Source organism: Amphiura filiformis, chromosome 3, assembly GCF_039555335.1.
Source record: "Amphiura filiformis chromosome 3, Afil_fr2py, whole genome shotgun sequence".
Taxonomy (NCBI): Eukaryota; Metazoa; Echinodermata; class Ophiuroidea; order Amphilepidida; family Amphiuridae; genus Amphiura; species Amphiura filiformis.
Window position 1 is genome coordinate 50295134 of NC_092630.1, and position 15952 is coordinate 50311085.

The 15952-nt window shown below is 36.9% G+C and overlaps 1 protein-coding gene across 1 annotated transcript in view; it reads right to left on the reverse strand.

The window, feature by feature from the left end:
• The window catches only part of LOC140148660 (extracellular matrix protein 3-like), a 38557-nt gene that overhangs the window by 10317 nt on the left and 12288 nt on the right, over positions 1–15952 (reverse strand). Inside the window, exons 5-8 of the mRNA XM_072170695.1 lie at positions 11613–11703; positions 5778–5858; positions 4649–4897; positions 629–772 (exon numbers count right to left, since the gene is read on the reverse strand). Of these exons, the coding sequence (XP_072026796.1) occupies positions 629–772; positions 4649–4897; positions 5778–5858; positions 11613–11703 (565 nt within the window). The remainder of the gene's footprint in view (positions 1–628; positions 773–4648; positions 4898–5777; positions 5859–11612; positions 11704–15952) is intronic.

The following is a 15952-nucleotide window of genomic DNA, read 5'->3' on the forward strand; positions in this document are numbered from 1 at the left end:
AACCACGGGCTTGATGGGCTACAATAGCTATTCAAGACACAGTGTATGTAAGGGATAAACTGTACGTATGAGATATGGGTTTCAAGTGGGGGAAATGTTCACTCCGTGGACAAAAACTAATACAGTATACACATGGATCCCACGACTGGTTCGCTTCATTTAATCAAAAACATTGATTAAGAGCACCTTAAATATTATCCCAGGTTGTAGGGTTAGAGTTCATTCATCATGTATCCGAAACCGTCATGCCTTTTTGAAGACAATTTTGGTTATAGTCATATCTTAATTTTACGATAGAATTATTATGGACTTAAAATAACACTAATACTATAATAATAGTAAATTTGATGCGCTATACGCTATACCGTAAAACCCCGTCTACAAGCATTATTGTGTGCTTCTGATGAAAGCTACATTAATCCAGTCGCCATTATGGAGTTTGAGCAAATAAATTACGGATCCAAGCATATACAAAACATTTATTAACGCTTGCTTCGAATTAATTAAGCATTTATAAAAAACACTATATATGCTTGTAGACGGGGTTTTACGGTATACTTAATGTCAAATAAGAACAGTGTTATTCAAATAATTCTGAAACACAACCTTATCACAAATCACTACTTACTGAATTCAAGACAAGTACCGTGATCTGCACTACCATCGGTTAACTGAACCGTAACTGAATATTTTGTATCTGTTGGACCATCGCCCTCAAGCTCAGATATAGCAGTCTCTGTGAATCCCACCTTAGGTTTGTTTGCATCAGGAACTGAATAATAAAAAGATAATCAAGTCATACGGATATTTATAAACTAGCCTTATTATGGTCTGTAAAACTCTAGAATTCTCGCGTTTCACAATACGATGCGCCTCCAGCGGTCGTTGGTTCGAGGCCAAAATACGCAGTGCATCATGGGAAAAGGTGGACATCAAAAGGCCGCGTAATACGAATAATATTAGTCATTAGGTGAGGTTTGGGGGTGATACGGATTATATCTAGTCGAGGAGTCCGTATCAGGCGAGGGCGATAGCCCGAGCCTGATACGGACTCCGAGACTAGATATAATCCGTATCACCCCCAAACCGAACCTAATGACGATTTTATCATACCAAAAAACAACCACACCATCACAACAATGACAACAAAAAAATACAAGAACGACATAGTTTCAGTTCAACAACAAAAAGTAATTTCAATATTTATTAAATATTAATATCAATATATTAAACTCAGTAGTCTTTTCAACGTGTCTATTCAGTTCAAGTGTCCATGCTTTTTTAACCGTGCGTCGTCTCGGACATGCAGAAATTGTCAAGTTCAGTTATTTTGATAAATATTTACGTTGCAGTTTAGAAACTGCATCTGCCTTAGACGTGTTGCACTGGTTGGTGGCACATTTTCTGTATCAAACGAAGCAAATAGTTCTTCAATGTCCAACGCAGAAAGGTCAAAGTCAACAGTAGGCCTAGTTGGGCCTACTTCCTGAACCGCTGTTGAACTTGAAGCTTGTTTAGCTTGTATTGCCGGCTGTCTATTAGGCATGGGCATGAGAGCATTTGTTAGGGTAGTCCCCATCAGTATCTTCTCCTCAGCTCCAACATGTTGGTATTGTGTCAGTGACTGCACTGACTTGTGGCCAGTCACTGACATAACTTGGGAATCGGCAAACCCACACTTAGTAAGTATCGACGCCCCGGAGCTGCGGCAGCTATGATTTGTGTACACTTTGCTCAACCCGCACTCTTTGCTCACTTCTTTCATAAATGTCCCGAGTTTTTTGTCACCAACCGGCTGATTACAGTACCATATTTCATCACCTTCTTGCACTTGCAATCTTGGCCGTTGCCATAGTCTGTCTAAGTTAGGATGCATCTTGCTAATGTACTTGACAAAGCTGTCTACGGGGCAACGGGGATTACCTTTTGACTCCGGCATAAATCCTGAAAATGATTCGCTATCGTTTTCCCTGTGGTTTTTTGTCAGTTCATCCTTGGCTTTCACCACATAACGCACACCAGTGTCGGCATCCGTTTGCACACAGAAACTCTCTTTCGTCATGCTCGCCATATTCTCTCCACCACGTCGACAGAAGAAATATCGAACGTCAAATTGTACCTTTCTGTACAAACCAGAAGGGGTTGAGGTGTTAAGATGCGAGCTGCCATACAGTTTAATCAAGTCCGACTTCTCAATGTCAGGGTAATGAGACGTAGGCCTATTCCCTAGTCCTTTTTGCTTCAGTTCAGCCATCGCGGCCTTGAAATTCTGATTTGCCACCCGAAACGCTGAGTCTTTGATAATGTCCATGTCTGGATTGACATTCAGCTTGACAGGCTATGTCTGAAGTTGTCAAGACTGGCACACTTGTATTCTCTTCCATCAATGGTCCTGGCTGCGAAGTAGTACTTCTCTAGAACCTGTGCAAGCTCGGGCGTACTGAGTTCAGTTAGGGGTTTCTCGCCGGTTTCCTGCAGGTAACTATCCAGTGCTCTAGCCGCTTTGTCGTTAGCCCTCTGTGTGCTTATGGGGGTCGCATTGCGACGCTTTGTCTCAATGTCTGCCTGAGTAAAAGTGGCAAACCTGCGCTTCAAAGCAGGCACTGGTTTGGTTGCCTGACACTGAAACGCCATTGTCATTGTCAGTGATTGTTGTCAAACAGCCGTCGTCATGCAAGTTGCTATGCTAACTACGCATGCGCTGTTTTCTACTGACCTGATACAGCGCGTTGGGACGCATTCAGGGGGTATGATACGAGAAATATCATGTCAGTAAATTGAGGCGATTATCCAATGAAAACACAGAAAACTACTTGATGGTATGATAAAATACAGGACCATACATCATTGTGGGTTTAAATGTCATTTTAATGATGTTACATGCGAATGCACACTATAACAACAATTTACAATTATAGTAGATCCATTTTCTATCTATTGATCACAGGGAATCCTTCGTGGAGCTGTTTTCAACATATTTATTATCACACTCGTGTGAAAATTCAATAGCAGCTAGATGGCGATGTCGACTCTGGAGTCAAAAATTCGACTGCCAAGAGTAACCGCTGGCGGCGCATCGTATTGTGAAACGCGAGAATTGTGGAAACCTTTGGGCCTCATAACTGCTAAATTATTGGTATAAAGTATATAAACATCTCAAAAAAAGTAACTAACCCCCCTTAAATAATGGGCATTATTCAAAAAGGGGCTATTGTATTACAAATCTGTAAAATTCGTTGGAAGCAGAATTTATTTCTGCGCATTTTGACATCTCATTTGATATGATAGCCCAGAAAACAATAAAACACCGGTCAATTTAATGTAGTGAAGTCCAGATTTGAAAGTTGCACTTACATACAAATTTTTACAATACAAAAACACCCAGATATCATTACACAGATTTCCTCCCATTACACTGAATACAAAATCAATACAATTTACTGCAACTTTCAAATATTGGGTTACATTGATTTAAATGTACGCTGTGACGTCAATATTGATTCAATTGCTACAAATGAGGTGTCAAAATGTGCAGAAATAAATTCTGCTTCCAACGCATTTTACAGATGTGTAATACAATCACCTGTTTTTGAATAATGGTCATTATTTAAGGGGGGTTAGTTACTTTTTTTGAGATGTTTATTAAGAAGTATACATATTTAGAATGGCAAAGAATTAATGAATCCATATGCGAGGTCAAATTTTTGACCCACATTTTTTCGTGTACCGTAACAAATTATTGTTTTTAATTAATTTTTAAAAACTATATAATTAAAAATGGGCATATCTATGACCCTTTTTGAATTTTGACTAACTGAGAAATTTTCAACAAAAATGATTAAAAAATGCAAAATTTTGCAAAAAAATCATAAAAAGCCTAATTTTCGCCCAAATTTCAACCATTTTGTTGAAATTGTTCAGAACTCTTAGCCTATAGGCCTACTCAAGAAGTTTTGAATTTGATAACACAAAAGAAAATATGCAAAACTGCATGTTTTGGTCTATTTTCACACATATTGCAAAAATTTGACTTTTATTGTCAGTTAGAACTAACTAAAGGATTAGGATTTAGCTATGTTTGATTGGGCAAAACAAAATAATATTTTATTAATTCAAAAAAAAAAATTGTGCTGTATTTTTCTGCAACCAGTAATAGATATTTATATCTAGCTTTTTAATATTGATAAAAAAAATTACTAAAGAATTGTTATGTTACGTTGGCTGAAAAAATGCTAAAATTTGACCTCACATAGTGTCTTTGTCATTCTAAACATGCTAAATAAGGCCTATATATGACTTGTATACTTTAGACTAACAATTCAGCAGTTATGAGGCCCAAAACTTTCCATAATTCCAGAGTTATGAGACCAACCTGAAAGCCTTACACAATGGCAAAAAAGAACAAACAGACGAATGAAGGTAACTGAAAACACTTGTTATTTCGTACATGCATACGTGATCTGATTGTTGCTCCTTATTTTTGCCTATAATTAGGCCATATTATTATCTCAAATTCGTTATTGCCGAATTTGGTCTGATTGGATGAAATCATGTCAATGATGCCAAATGATGGTTTATCCTTTCTTTTTAATAGCCAACTTGAGCAATCTTAAAACTTCTAAAGTACGCTGTTTAATAAAATACTTACTAACTTGCCCCCAAACCTCAAGTTCACAAATGGAGAACTCCACTTCTGTATTTGGGTCTGGTGCAGGCTTGTACGCGTAAACATACTGCCCATAGTAATTTGTATCGCATTCTCGCCCAACCCAATAGTTGTCGTTGCCAGTGGCCTCAGCCGCGCTGTAAGCTAGACCACATTGTGCATTATCTGTGATCGTCGTTGAGCATGACCCAATTCGAATCTCCGTATTTTCAAGATCGGGTTCATCGCCATCTATATGATGAAACAGATGTAAAACACTTAGGTTGATAAATGCGTATCACTTGTTGGGAGTGAAATTGTACAAAATTAAGCACGCGTACTGATATATTGAAATATAAAAATGGTCATTTTCCCAAAAGGTGGGGGACACGCCCCTGTTGTGCCCATTCACATCTTGGAGTCTTCAACTCACGGTGACATGATCTTGCTGTGCATATAGAGAGTGGAACCGGCTTCAGGATCACATCAGGATGTGCAATGTCTCTGCCTGAAAACCTACCTTTTAATAATTTATGTTAATGTTAATATTCATCCTACCAGATCACAATGTGCCATTCCTTTTCTAGTAGCTTCTAGTGGTCATGGGGTTCAGCCAGGACCGTATTCTTTTCTAGTAGCTTCTAGTGGTCATGGGGTTCAGCCAGGACCGTATTCTTTTCTAGTAGCTTCTAGTGGTCATGGGGTTCAGCCAGGACCGTATTCTGGAGAGAGCTGTACTTCTCCCCATAAAAAAGGCCCCCCCCCCCTTTCGGGGTAAATGATAGAAGGAAAAAGTTCATGTTAAACTTCAAAATAGATCCAAAAGTCTGTTTAGGGATGAAGTTCATTGTTTGCGATGCAAGAGATTTTGTGTGAGGAGGAGCACATTATGGAAATGTCGTACCCCCCTAACGAATGCTATGTACCTGCTGGGTTGAATGTAGGTAACGTAGGCCTACATGTACAGCAATGATATAAATGATTTTAGGAATTTTTTATGGAATAGGGGCATTTCAAATCTTCCATTGTAGTTAGTAATTTACCATCACAGAATGATTTTGAAATTTACAAAAGCACTTCTTATTGGTATTTGTAGCTGATGAGTTGAACTGTAATTTCCGTTTAAACTTACCTATCTCGTTGAGTACTAAAACAGCTTTAATGTCATACATGTCACCCAGATCAACCCTCCAATATACATCATCTCCAACACCTGTATTTGAGAAAGAAACAAAATAGATTAGGAGGGTCGCATTCAAGTATTTCTCCATATTAACCTTTTCACCATGGGGTATACCAAAATTTGTGATAGCCATCATGCAGGAGTCACAATTCACACGTGAAGACGAAGAAAAAAAAGAGAAAGGATCCGACGACAGAGACAAAGCAGATAATGATAAAAATGACGGGAACGACGAAATGTAAAAGGGATGACCAAGACGATGGCAAAAGAGTAGAAGACAAATAAAATAACGATGAAGAAAACAAAGACGAAGATGATGGGGAGAATCAGAAAACGATGACAGAAGAAAACATATTAAAAACTATATAGAATTACGCGGTCCATAATTAAGGTGTATATAACAAAGGATTGTAAATACAAATAATCTGCAATATGCAAATAAGCTCATTAATATTCACGAATAATTATGGAAATAACATGGTGCAAAACTATACAGCAAGTCATGCAGGCCACCATATACTATCACAATACCAAGTTTGAAGTTGATTGTTTAGTGTGTTTAAGCTGCGAGTGGATTAATGAATATGTAGGTAACATGTGCAAATGAGCTCATTAATATTCATAAATATGCAAATAACATGACACAAAACTATACAGCACATCAGGCCACCATGTCCAATCCCTATAGCACGTTTGAAGTTGATCAGTCTTTGTGATTAAGCTGCAGAGTGGATGAATGAAAATGCAGGCAAAATGTGCAAATAAGCTCATTAATATCAATAAATATGTATATTTTAAACTAACCTGACACAAAACAATAAAGCACATCATACCAGCATATCCAATCACCCATGATACCAAGTTTGAAGTTGATCAGTTATTGCGTTTGAGCTGCACAGTGGATTAATGAATTTGCTTCCGCCCGGACAGCCAAACAGGCAGCCAGACAATCAGTTGGATGGTAACATAAGCCCCACACATGTATGGGGCCAACTAGACACGGCTGTGGTCATGTGTATATGAAGACATTTTTCAGCCCCACTCCCCCTTTGGCTATAAAAAATGAACGTCAACCACATAGAAAATAGTGTAAACTCATGTAATTAATTTGATTTTTAAAGGCCCCTTTCAGAGGGATGCACATTTTAGGGCTCCCCTTTTGGAATCAGCCCCCCCCCCCGTTACAACCATTTGTGGACGGTCCCTAATGTCAATGCATATTTGTACAAGTGGCAACATCGCACAGTGTCATCGACCCTATATCTTCATGGCAGAAATCGCCATGGTAGGTTGAATCCACAGCCACGATTGGCCATTTGGTTCAGACCTTTGAAGCTCTTTGAGACGAATAATTAGTCGAGGGACATGACTAAGGCTACTCACAATAGCCGGATAATTGATCTTGGTTGTGCGTGAATAAGCTTGTATACCCCATTGAGGTCAATGGTCATCGACTTTTATATTATACTGCCTAGTAGTGAGTGCAGCTGTATTACACGTTGTAGTCCATACAGGACCAACGCAATATAATATTAGAGTTTTGGTCAGATTTTGAGTTCAAAGCGCACGGCCAATTTTCAAAAGCGCATTCTAGCGACTATCATATCTGTTCAACACGTATTTTCAATTGTATGAGACCACATCTAGTTTCTTGAGAGGAAATCATTTACGGGAGATATTCATCATTTTCTAACCCCGTATCCGAAGATTTTCGTCTGATATCAAAATCGTGCATAGCAATTCACGTGTATCGATCCCGTGTATTCATTTTAGTGTCTCTGCTGCACCAAATAATTATTAGCCAGGCGGTGTCGGTGTGCATCGTGCTGTTCTTTGCGACAGAAGTGGCATTTTGAAGGTATTTCGTCTCAGACCGGAAGTGACCCCTTAACCCCACACGGCCACACCATAGACACTGGCTAACGTCAACAATTGTGTGCAAGTGGCGTCATTGTGCTACGTTATTTGTACCTGAAGAGACATTTTGAAGGTATTTGGATATGACCTTGTGTGATATTTGACCCGACGAGGCACAGTGTCAACCGTCGCCCTGTATTATAAATATTTTTTCATATCCCGCTCCATACTCCGTTGGTGATCAATATTCTATTGTTGACACAGATAAAGAAAGTTTACATATGCATTGTGATATACACGTGCACGATCGAATATTCTATACAAGCAGCTGGATGGGTTCTTTTATATAATTGTAATTCTCAAAATTAAATATATCACAATTTTTACTTTGGATTTCAAAATCTTTACTTATAAAATGCAGTAAAAGATATCCACAGCCTGAAAACAAAACATCATATGGTGTACTAGAGCATGCACAAATCGTAATAATGTGTAGAATATAGAAACTCTGTGGTATCTCCTATGATAGTCATGGTATGCTTAGCCTGAGTCGCTCGGCCTATCTCGAACAAAATCGCGATGCGTAGCTGTTGAAATAAAAAAACCCTTTAAAAGGGAGTGCTTGTGAAGATTCTTAAGCATTTTGATTAAAAGTTAAGGGTAAATATAACGTTCCACTAGGTGATTAGCTCTTCAATATTTAGACTGAGACTGCATGTCTACTAATGTAGAGTCTGTTGGGATATGTATATATAGGATATGATGTGTGATAGATAATGACAAGGTTTCTTATGATTTGGATGATTCATAAATAGTTTAAAGAAATACAGTAAAATTTTAGCGTTCCAGAAGGCTGATTATAGCATTGTCCAAAATGATAAGAATATCCCATTTTGTCTGTTTTGTTATTTTGTTTTGTTTTTGGTAGGGAAGTGCAAAATTATGATGAAGCTGGAGGGGATCATGAAATAGCCAAAAACTTGTATAATTTAATACAAACTCAATTAAAATTGTATGAAAACAAAAAGGCTTTAATTAAAGATGATTTCCTTCAAATTTTAAATTTGTTTTATACTCAAAATGCTGAAATAATGCTAGTAATAATTATCGGGAAGGGTTTCTGTCCATTTTGAGCTGAAATAACAAGGTAAAATGAAAGAAACCCTGCTGGTTAGTTATTTTGGCCATTTAACACGCAGTTCTATAGGAGGACATAATGTCACAATTCTTTGAATTATATAAATGACATTATATCAAACTTTGTTCTGTTGACCTACAAACACAACCAATTTGGCTGATTCCATTTAGGTGCAAGTTGGGACATGTGTAAACATTACAAATATGCCAAAAAAAATCAGGTTTGAAAAATATGAACCAATTTCATATTACATGTATAAGATCGTACATTGTGGCTTTAACATCAGAACTTACCATAGTCTTTAGAATAAATCAAAAGGCAATGTGTTATTTAAAAAAATATTGAATTAGAATACAGTTAGCTTAGAATATGTATGAATATAATATCTAGAAGAATAAACAAGGAAACAACATTTTGATGATATTCATTATGCATTGGACTTCAACTTGAAAGAGGGTAAAAGCAGGGATATGAGGTAAAAGTTAAAGGTTTAAAACTGGATCTATTAAAATGCTGAGAACCTCATTAGTGCCACTTACTTTCAACTAGAGAGTAAAAGTAAAAGTTGAAGGTAATATGAAACTAAACCTATTCAGGTAATGCATCAAAATACTGTGTGCAATGTAATGGAGAAGATAAACATTTGGCCTTAAAATTCAATGTTGTTAATAATGTTGTTAAATGCTGGACTGATTATATCAAATCCATACCCTGGTCAGAACAAGCCTTCTTACCTCTCAATGCAAAAGTAAGAAGTTCATGGGTATTTGGTATTGTACGTATTGGCCATGCACACTGACCTAGCTGGCAAACAAAATCTGATAAGTTCATGAGCAGTATGTAATTTACTAACTTGAACTTCCAGACCACTACCAATCTGTCAACACCTATGATTATTGAAACTGATATCATCCCCAGGTAAAAACCCTCCACTATGGGCTACAGAACACAGTTTTATAAATAGTTTCATAGGAAATGAGGCTAATATTCTATGCCCACCTCAAGTTAGATATCTCACTGCTGCATATATATTATGAACTATGTCATAGGGAGTGAGGTTAATTTAGTAGCTAGCATTTATAGTCTGCATTTCCATTACCAGGCATTATCCTATCAAATATTACACTATAAAATATTTCTAGTGAAGACAAAGCAAAAGCATTTGCAGAAGAAGCCTGACTTGGAGCTACTTAGGTTCAAAGGTCAAGGTCTAAACTGGATGTATATATTCACTCAGGTGTACCTGAGCGAAAAAACGAGAGGATTCGCTGTACTATCACGGCAATTTTTGACACGAAGATATAGGGATGATGACGATGTGCGAGGGTTATGTGACATGTGAGGACATGGTCAGTCATGGTTGTGGTCAAAACAGGTCAAAGTATGTCAGAGCACAGCAGATGAGCTAGTCAAATGTAGTGATTGACAGAAAGAGAAACTGGAAAGAAACAATAATAGTCTTATCTAGGAGCAAGGGGGTTTGAAAAGTGGTCGAGATTAAGGGACCGTTCACAAAACTTGTTCAAACATTTGGGGCCTGAATATTTTAGACCCTCCTAAGGGGGGCCTGAAAAAATGAACACAAATTTTCCTGGGAAAATTGAGTTTATATGCTTTTCTATGGGGTTGACCCGTAATTTTCATGTCTTGTTGAGAGATATTATATCAAATTACTCGTCTGATAGTTTGTGCTATCTACGACATATTGTTATTGAGTTATCCTACAAAAACCTCATTTTTGGGCTAAATGACACGTTTTTCGTTGCATATGAATCAAAATTTCAACTTACTCCGATTTGGACAAAATGTTAGCAAATTGTCTGTGTAGCTGAGTAGAACTAGAAAAAGAAACGTTTTGCCTCTCTGCTTACTGCTTACTGCTCCCTTAACCGGCTTGGTCGTCGGGGCACCACTGAAGACATCTTAAGTTAACAATCTCTCTCTCTCCATCTGTTCCTGTCTTCCACTGCCCACTGTGCGGTGGTAAAGTTCCGACCAGTCCATTCTTTTATGTTGTCTTCCCATCTCTTTTTCTGTCTTCCTCTCTTTCTTGAACCATTCACTGCACCCTTTAGGATTGTCTTTGCTAACCCGGAGGAACGAGAGATGTGGCCGTACCAACTTAGTTTACGTTGCTTGACTGTTGTTAGTAGGTCGTCAAAGGGACCGATAGCTTGCGTATCAAGATGAGCAATTTGCCACAAATTTTGCCCAAATCGGAGTAAGCTGACATTTTGACCCCAGTACAACCAGAAACATGTAAGTTTGCCTAAAAATGAGGTTTTTGTAAGATAACTCAATAACAATAACAAACTATACATTTTCTTAGTCCTTGTCATCAGACGAGTTGATATATCTCTCAACAAGATTGAAGCATTTTCAATTTTTACCTCTGTGCGACCTTTCAAAAAAAAAAAAAAAAAACGTACCCTACTATTTGAGTCTAATTCCCCCTAGCATTGACGCAGAGGGTCTATCCTAACACCTTATGGTAACAAACATGGGTGTTGAACTCAATCCTTAATTAAGGCCCGCATGAGATTTAGTTCCTAGACTAAATAGACAGTAGTCACTTCGTCACAGTCGTCACTTCGTCAACGACTGTCTAAGAAGAAATTCGAAAACCCAATAAAGTCGCTAAAACGGCTGTCTAAAGAAATTGGACGAAAACAATAGTCTTGACAGAGTGACGACTATCTAATGAGGTAGATAAGAGAAGAAGAGATGAAGAAAAAATGCAGACGAAGATAGAAGAGGAGGAGAATGTGAAAATGACGTTGACAACTTACCCCCTGCGTCAGCAAAAAAGCAGTCATTAATGTTATAGACTGCATCATTAAGGGCAGCATCAATTATATTATCTGTAGTACTACCATCAGTCTGTAAAAAATGGTAATAGAATATTTTTAAAGGAATTTGTGATCATTCTTGACTAATTATGACATTGGGAAATTTTATCCGGTATTATAATTATCTACACTGTCATTCTCCATGCATATGGATTTTCCCGATGTAACAATTCGTAAGTAATCATCATAAGCAAATTTAAACAACGCGTTGGCAATACATAGTCCTATACATAGTAGTAACAATATTTAAGCCTTACTTTGTCACTCTACACTCTACCTTAAGCAATTACTATTATTTAACAAGAACAGTCCTTAAAAAGCCATAAGGTACAATTTCCTTCAAATTTGAATTTTGTTATTCTTTACCCAAAATGCTGAAATGATATCTGATCATTTAATGCTGAAATAACAAGGTAAAGTGAAAGAAATCCCACTGGTTATTTTTGGCCGTTTAACATGGGGTTATATGCCAAAAAATCAGTACAAAGAAAACTGAAAGCAACAATTTTACAATAATACACATATATGAAAATATACATAAAGTTGTGTTTCTTCTTTCATGAAAAAGAGTGCTCAATCCTGAGGAGAGCGTGTACATAAAATTAAAAGAAACAATTCATTCCATGTTAAGTTCACTACAGACTGTAGTGAACATGGAATGAATTGTTTCTTTAATTTCATATATAAAAATATATATAAACACAGCCAAATTAAAAAGTCTCCACTAGTTCCATCCCCATTTAATCAGAGTCTGATGAGTTTATAGTAAAATAATTTATACAATAATTTTCTATACACTTTCCTTCGAAGGTTGATACCAAATTTGATATCAAAAGTTTAATCATCGTGAGCATAGGAACCGTTGTTTGGAAATTCGTGCAATTTTAGAAATGACAAATTACGAATTGACCACGCAAAAGCCAATGCATGGTATCACTATCAGCTTATTATGTGGACTGAAGCAACCCGTACAGGAATCATTGTACACTTGCCTGCGCACAATTGAAAGAGCGGGGTATTTGATTTGCATTTTGACATGCATGTGTAAACCTTTAACCTGCCGGCCTATTCAGGCGATGTAATTATTGGCACTCACGCTAGCTCCACTACGTGATACAATTCCCTATGTCATTTTTAAAATTGCACGAATTTCCAAACAGCAGCTGTTCCTATGCTCACGATGATTAAACTTATCTGATTTTTTGTCTGTTAGGTTTTGTTTGTCTACTATGTACACAGTGATTTTCATCACTCCAGTGTACTTTTGTACTGTTTTCCTGACACCACCGTGGGTTCTGGAATTGGCAATTTTTGACCATTAAACTTTGGCACTCAGCATCGAACTTTGCCTGTTTTTAGGCCTACATTGGTTGTTTGGTTTTTGTCTGCTTATGTGCTCAGTGATTTTCATCACTTGTTCTAGTGCACTCTTACTTCTAATGCCTATTCCCCCACTACGTACTGTCTAGTCTGTATTTTACTTGTTCCCCCACGTCAAGTTGGTGCACCTTGCTTTTTTTCTTTCCAGATATGCACACAGTTTAAAAGTCAAGACGTCGACGAATAGCGATATGCACACAATTCATCAATACGTCAGTTACGTCACTGATTCAATGATACAATGTGTATACATGAGCTGACGGCCAAATCGTGTTGACCTACTACTTTTCACAGCTACTGGATTATCACGCACCACCGGCACACATATGTGACGTGTCATGTCAAAAGGAGACACTTTTGGGCAGGTTATGAATTTTGAGGTGTTTACATAGCTTAAATATAGAGATATTTTGTTCCACAACGCCGTTTTCCAAAATGAATTTGGACATTCCTAAGCAAAGATATTGAGTTCGGAAGTTATGGTATTATAAAATTGGAAATTGAGATACCGGCCTTTAAAAATATTTTTGACAATGTTGAGAGTGGGAATTAACTTGAAAATGTCTCAAAAAATACAAGATGCCAGTTACATTCCGGTCTGAAACTATCAGACAATATTTTTAACATCAATAACATCACAAATTAGCAACAAACCCAAATTGTGAAAAAATCACCCACCAGCAGATTTTTGGCTATTTCTCCATTTACGATCCTGCCCAAAAGTGTCTCCTTTTGACATGACACGTCACATATACCCATACTTTCTTAAATGAATTATATTAAGGGGGTACTACACCCCTCGATAAATTTGTGTTTATTTGTGCATTTGTCACAAAAACTAATAACACAGTGGTAACAAAAGTTATGTATATTATAGGGGCAAGGAATCCAATTATCACACTGGAATTTCAGTAACCCAAGACAAGCGGTTCGTTATTTATGATATAAAATAAGGTTCCGCTAGGATGTACCTCATTTCCTATCATATATACTGAACCGTTTGTCTTCAGTCACTGAAATTTCAGTGTATTAATTGGATTCCTTGCCCCAATAATACACATAACTTTTGTTACCAGTGTGTTATTATTTTTTGAGAAAAATGCAAAAATAATCACAAATTTACCACATGGGTGTAGTACCCCCTTAATATCAAAATAAATAAGACAAACATAGAATAGTACACATTATTGTAACATTTCCATAAAAAATAGATTAGTATTTCTTTTCCATAAAATGTTAGCTTTTACTGTCAGATATGTTCCCTTTTAAAGGTGGGTAACTTGATTGACAGTCTCATCCCCAACTTTACCCTATCAGATTTTGGTATCAGGTGGAAGCTCATATTTTTCTCATTAACATATTGAAATTAGGCGTTCCAAATCTGTATATTCCTAAGAAACGTCAAAAAACTGTTGAATTAGTCTCAACTGTGGTATACCACGTTTTCGACTAATTCGGCAGTTTCTAGATGATATCTTCGGAAATACACTAGTATAATGAGAAAAATAGGATCTTTCATTTGATATCAATTTATAACATGATCATGATGATTACCAGTAATATAAACACTGCAGACTAACAGTTTACGCTGTATTAAATGTCAGTAATTCCATAAAGAATTAGTCACATTTACAAGGAACATTTACATGACCTTTTTGCATGAATGCTTGAAAGGGACAACATTTTGTGTTATACCTAAGAATTTGATTTTCCAAATATATCAGGTCACCTTCCTTTAAAGCCATAAATATACGATCTTATAATATGAAATTGGTTATTATTTTTCAAACCTGATTTTTTGGCATATTTGTAATGTTTACACATGTCCCAACTTCAACCTGAATGGAAAGGGCCAAATTTGTAAGTCAACAGAGCAAAGTTCGACATAAAGTCATAATTCATAAACTTATGACTTTGTAGAACTATAATAGAACTGCATGTTAAACGGCCAAAATAACCTGTTGGGTTTCTTTCACTTTACCTTGTTATTTTACCTCAAAATGGACAGAAACCCAGTATTACTATAGTATTATTTCAGCATTTTGAGTATAGAATAACAAATTTGAAACAAACAAAGGCTTTCATTTTAAGCCGAACAACTGAGGTAAAAGCAAAGAAAATTGGAATTTAGTACCAGCGCAGATGTCGCCAATGCGTGTCTCTCCGTCGGTTGTGTTACAGTACTACGATCCGTTGATGTGTGTATGGTCGTCCCGCATGCTATACACGTACTGTGTTATGAACATCGCGTACGCGCACGCGATCGACTAATATTTCCATCGTAATGTGATCGTAATAATTAAAACGACGGTTCCTGCGTTTAATTCAAAATTTGGGATTTTGACAAAACAACAGCACATAAAGTCTTGATTTTGGCAAGCTATGTTAGTTTAATTATGTCCATTACAATCGTGTAAAAAAAGAATTTTGAAAAATATTGAGGGCGTCCTCCTAAGCAAATGTTACAATATGGTTTTAAATGCACATAGTGAGGCCTGAGGTTGCAAGGCACTGAATTTTGGCATGTACAATCTGAACGCAACTCCAAGCAGCTCTTAGAAGTCAATATTTTATCTTTTGTTATTCCTATAACACGACATGAGTTATAATACTTGAAGTACAGAGTCTTCTTCTATTTTTCCTTTCTGAGTTTTTGTTTGGCTGTTATTTTGTTACTATAATGAAAATAACTTCTGATGGGCTTAATAAACCCGAGCTAAGAAAGACGTTTATTTTTACCCGGAACACTTCATTGGTGGTGTGCGCCCTTAAAAGTTACGTTACCATGGCCGTAAGTTCCTATTATAGTAGTAGTGGTGTAACAGGATTAATTAATTACCATAGTTAAGCGATAGGTGAAACCAGTTTTTTTCAATGTATACGCTGACGAAGTGAAGTCA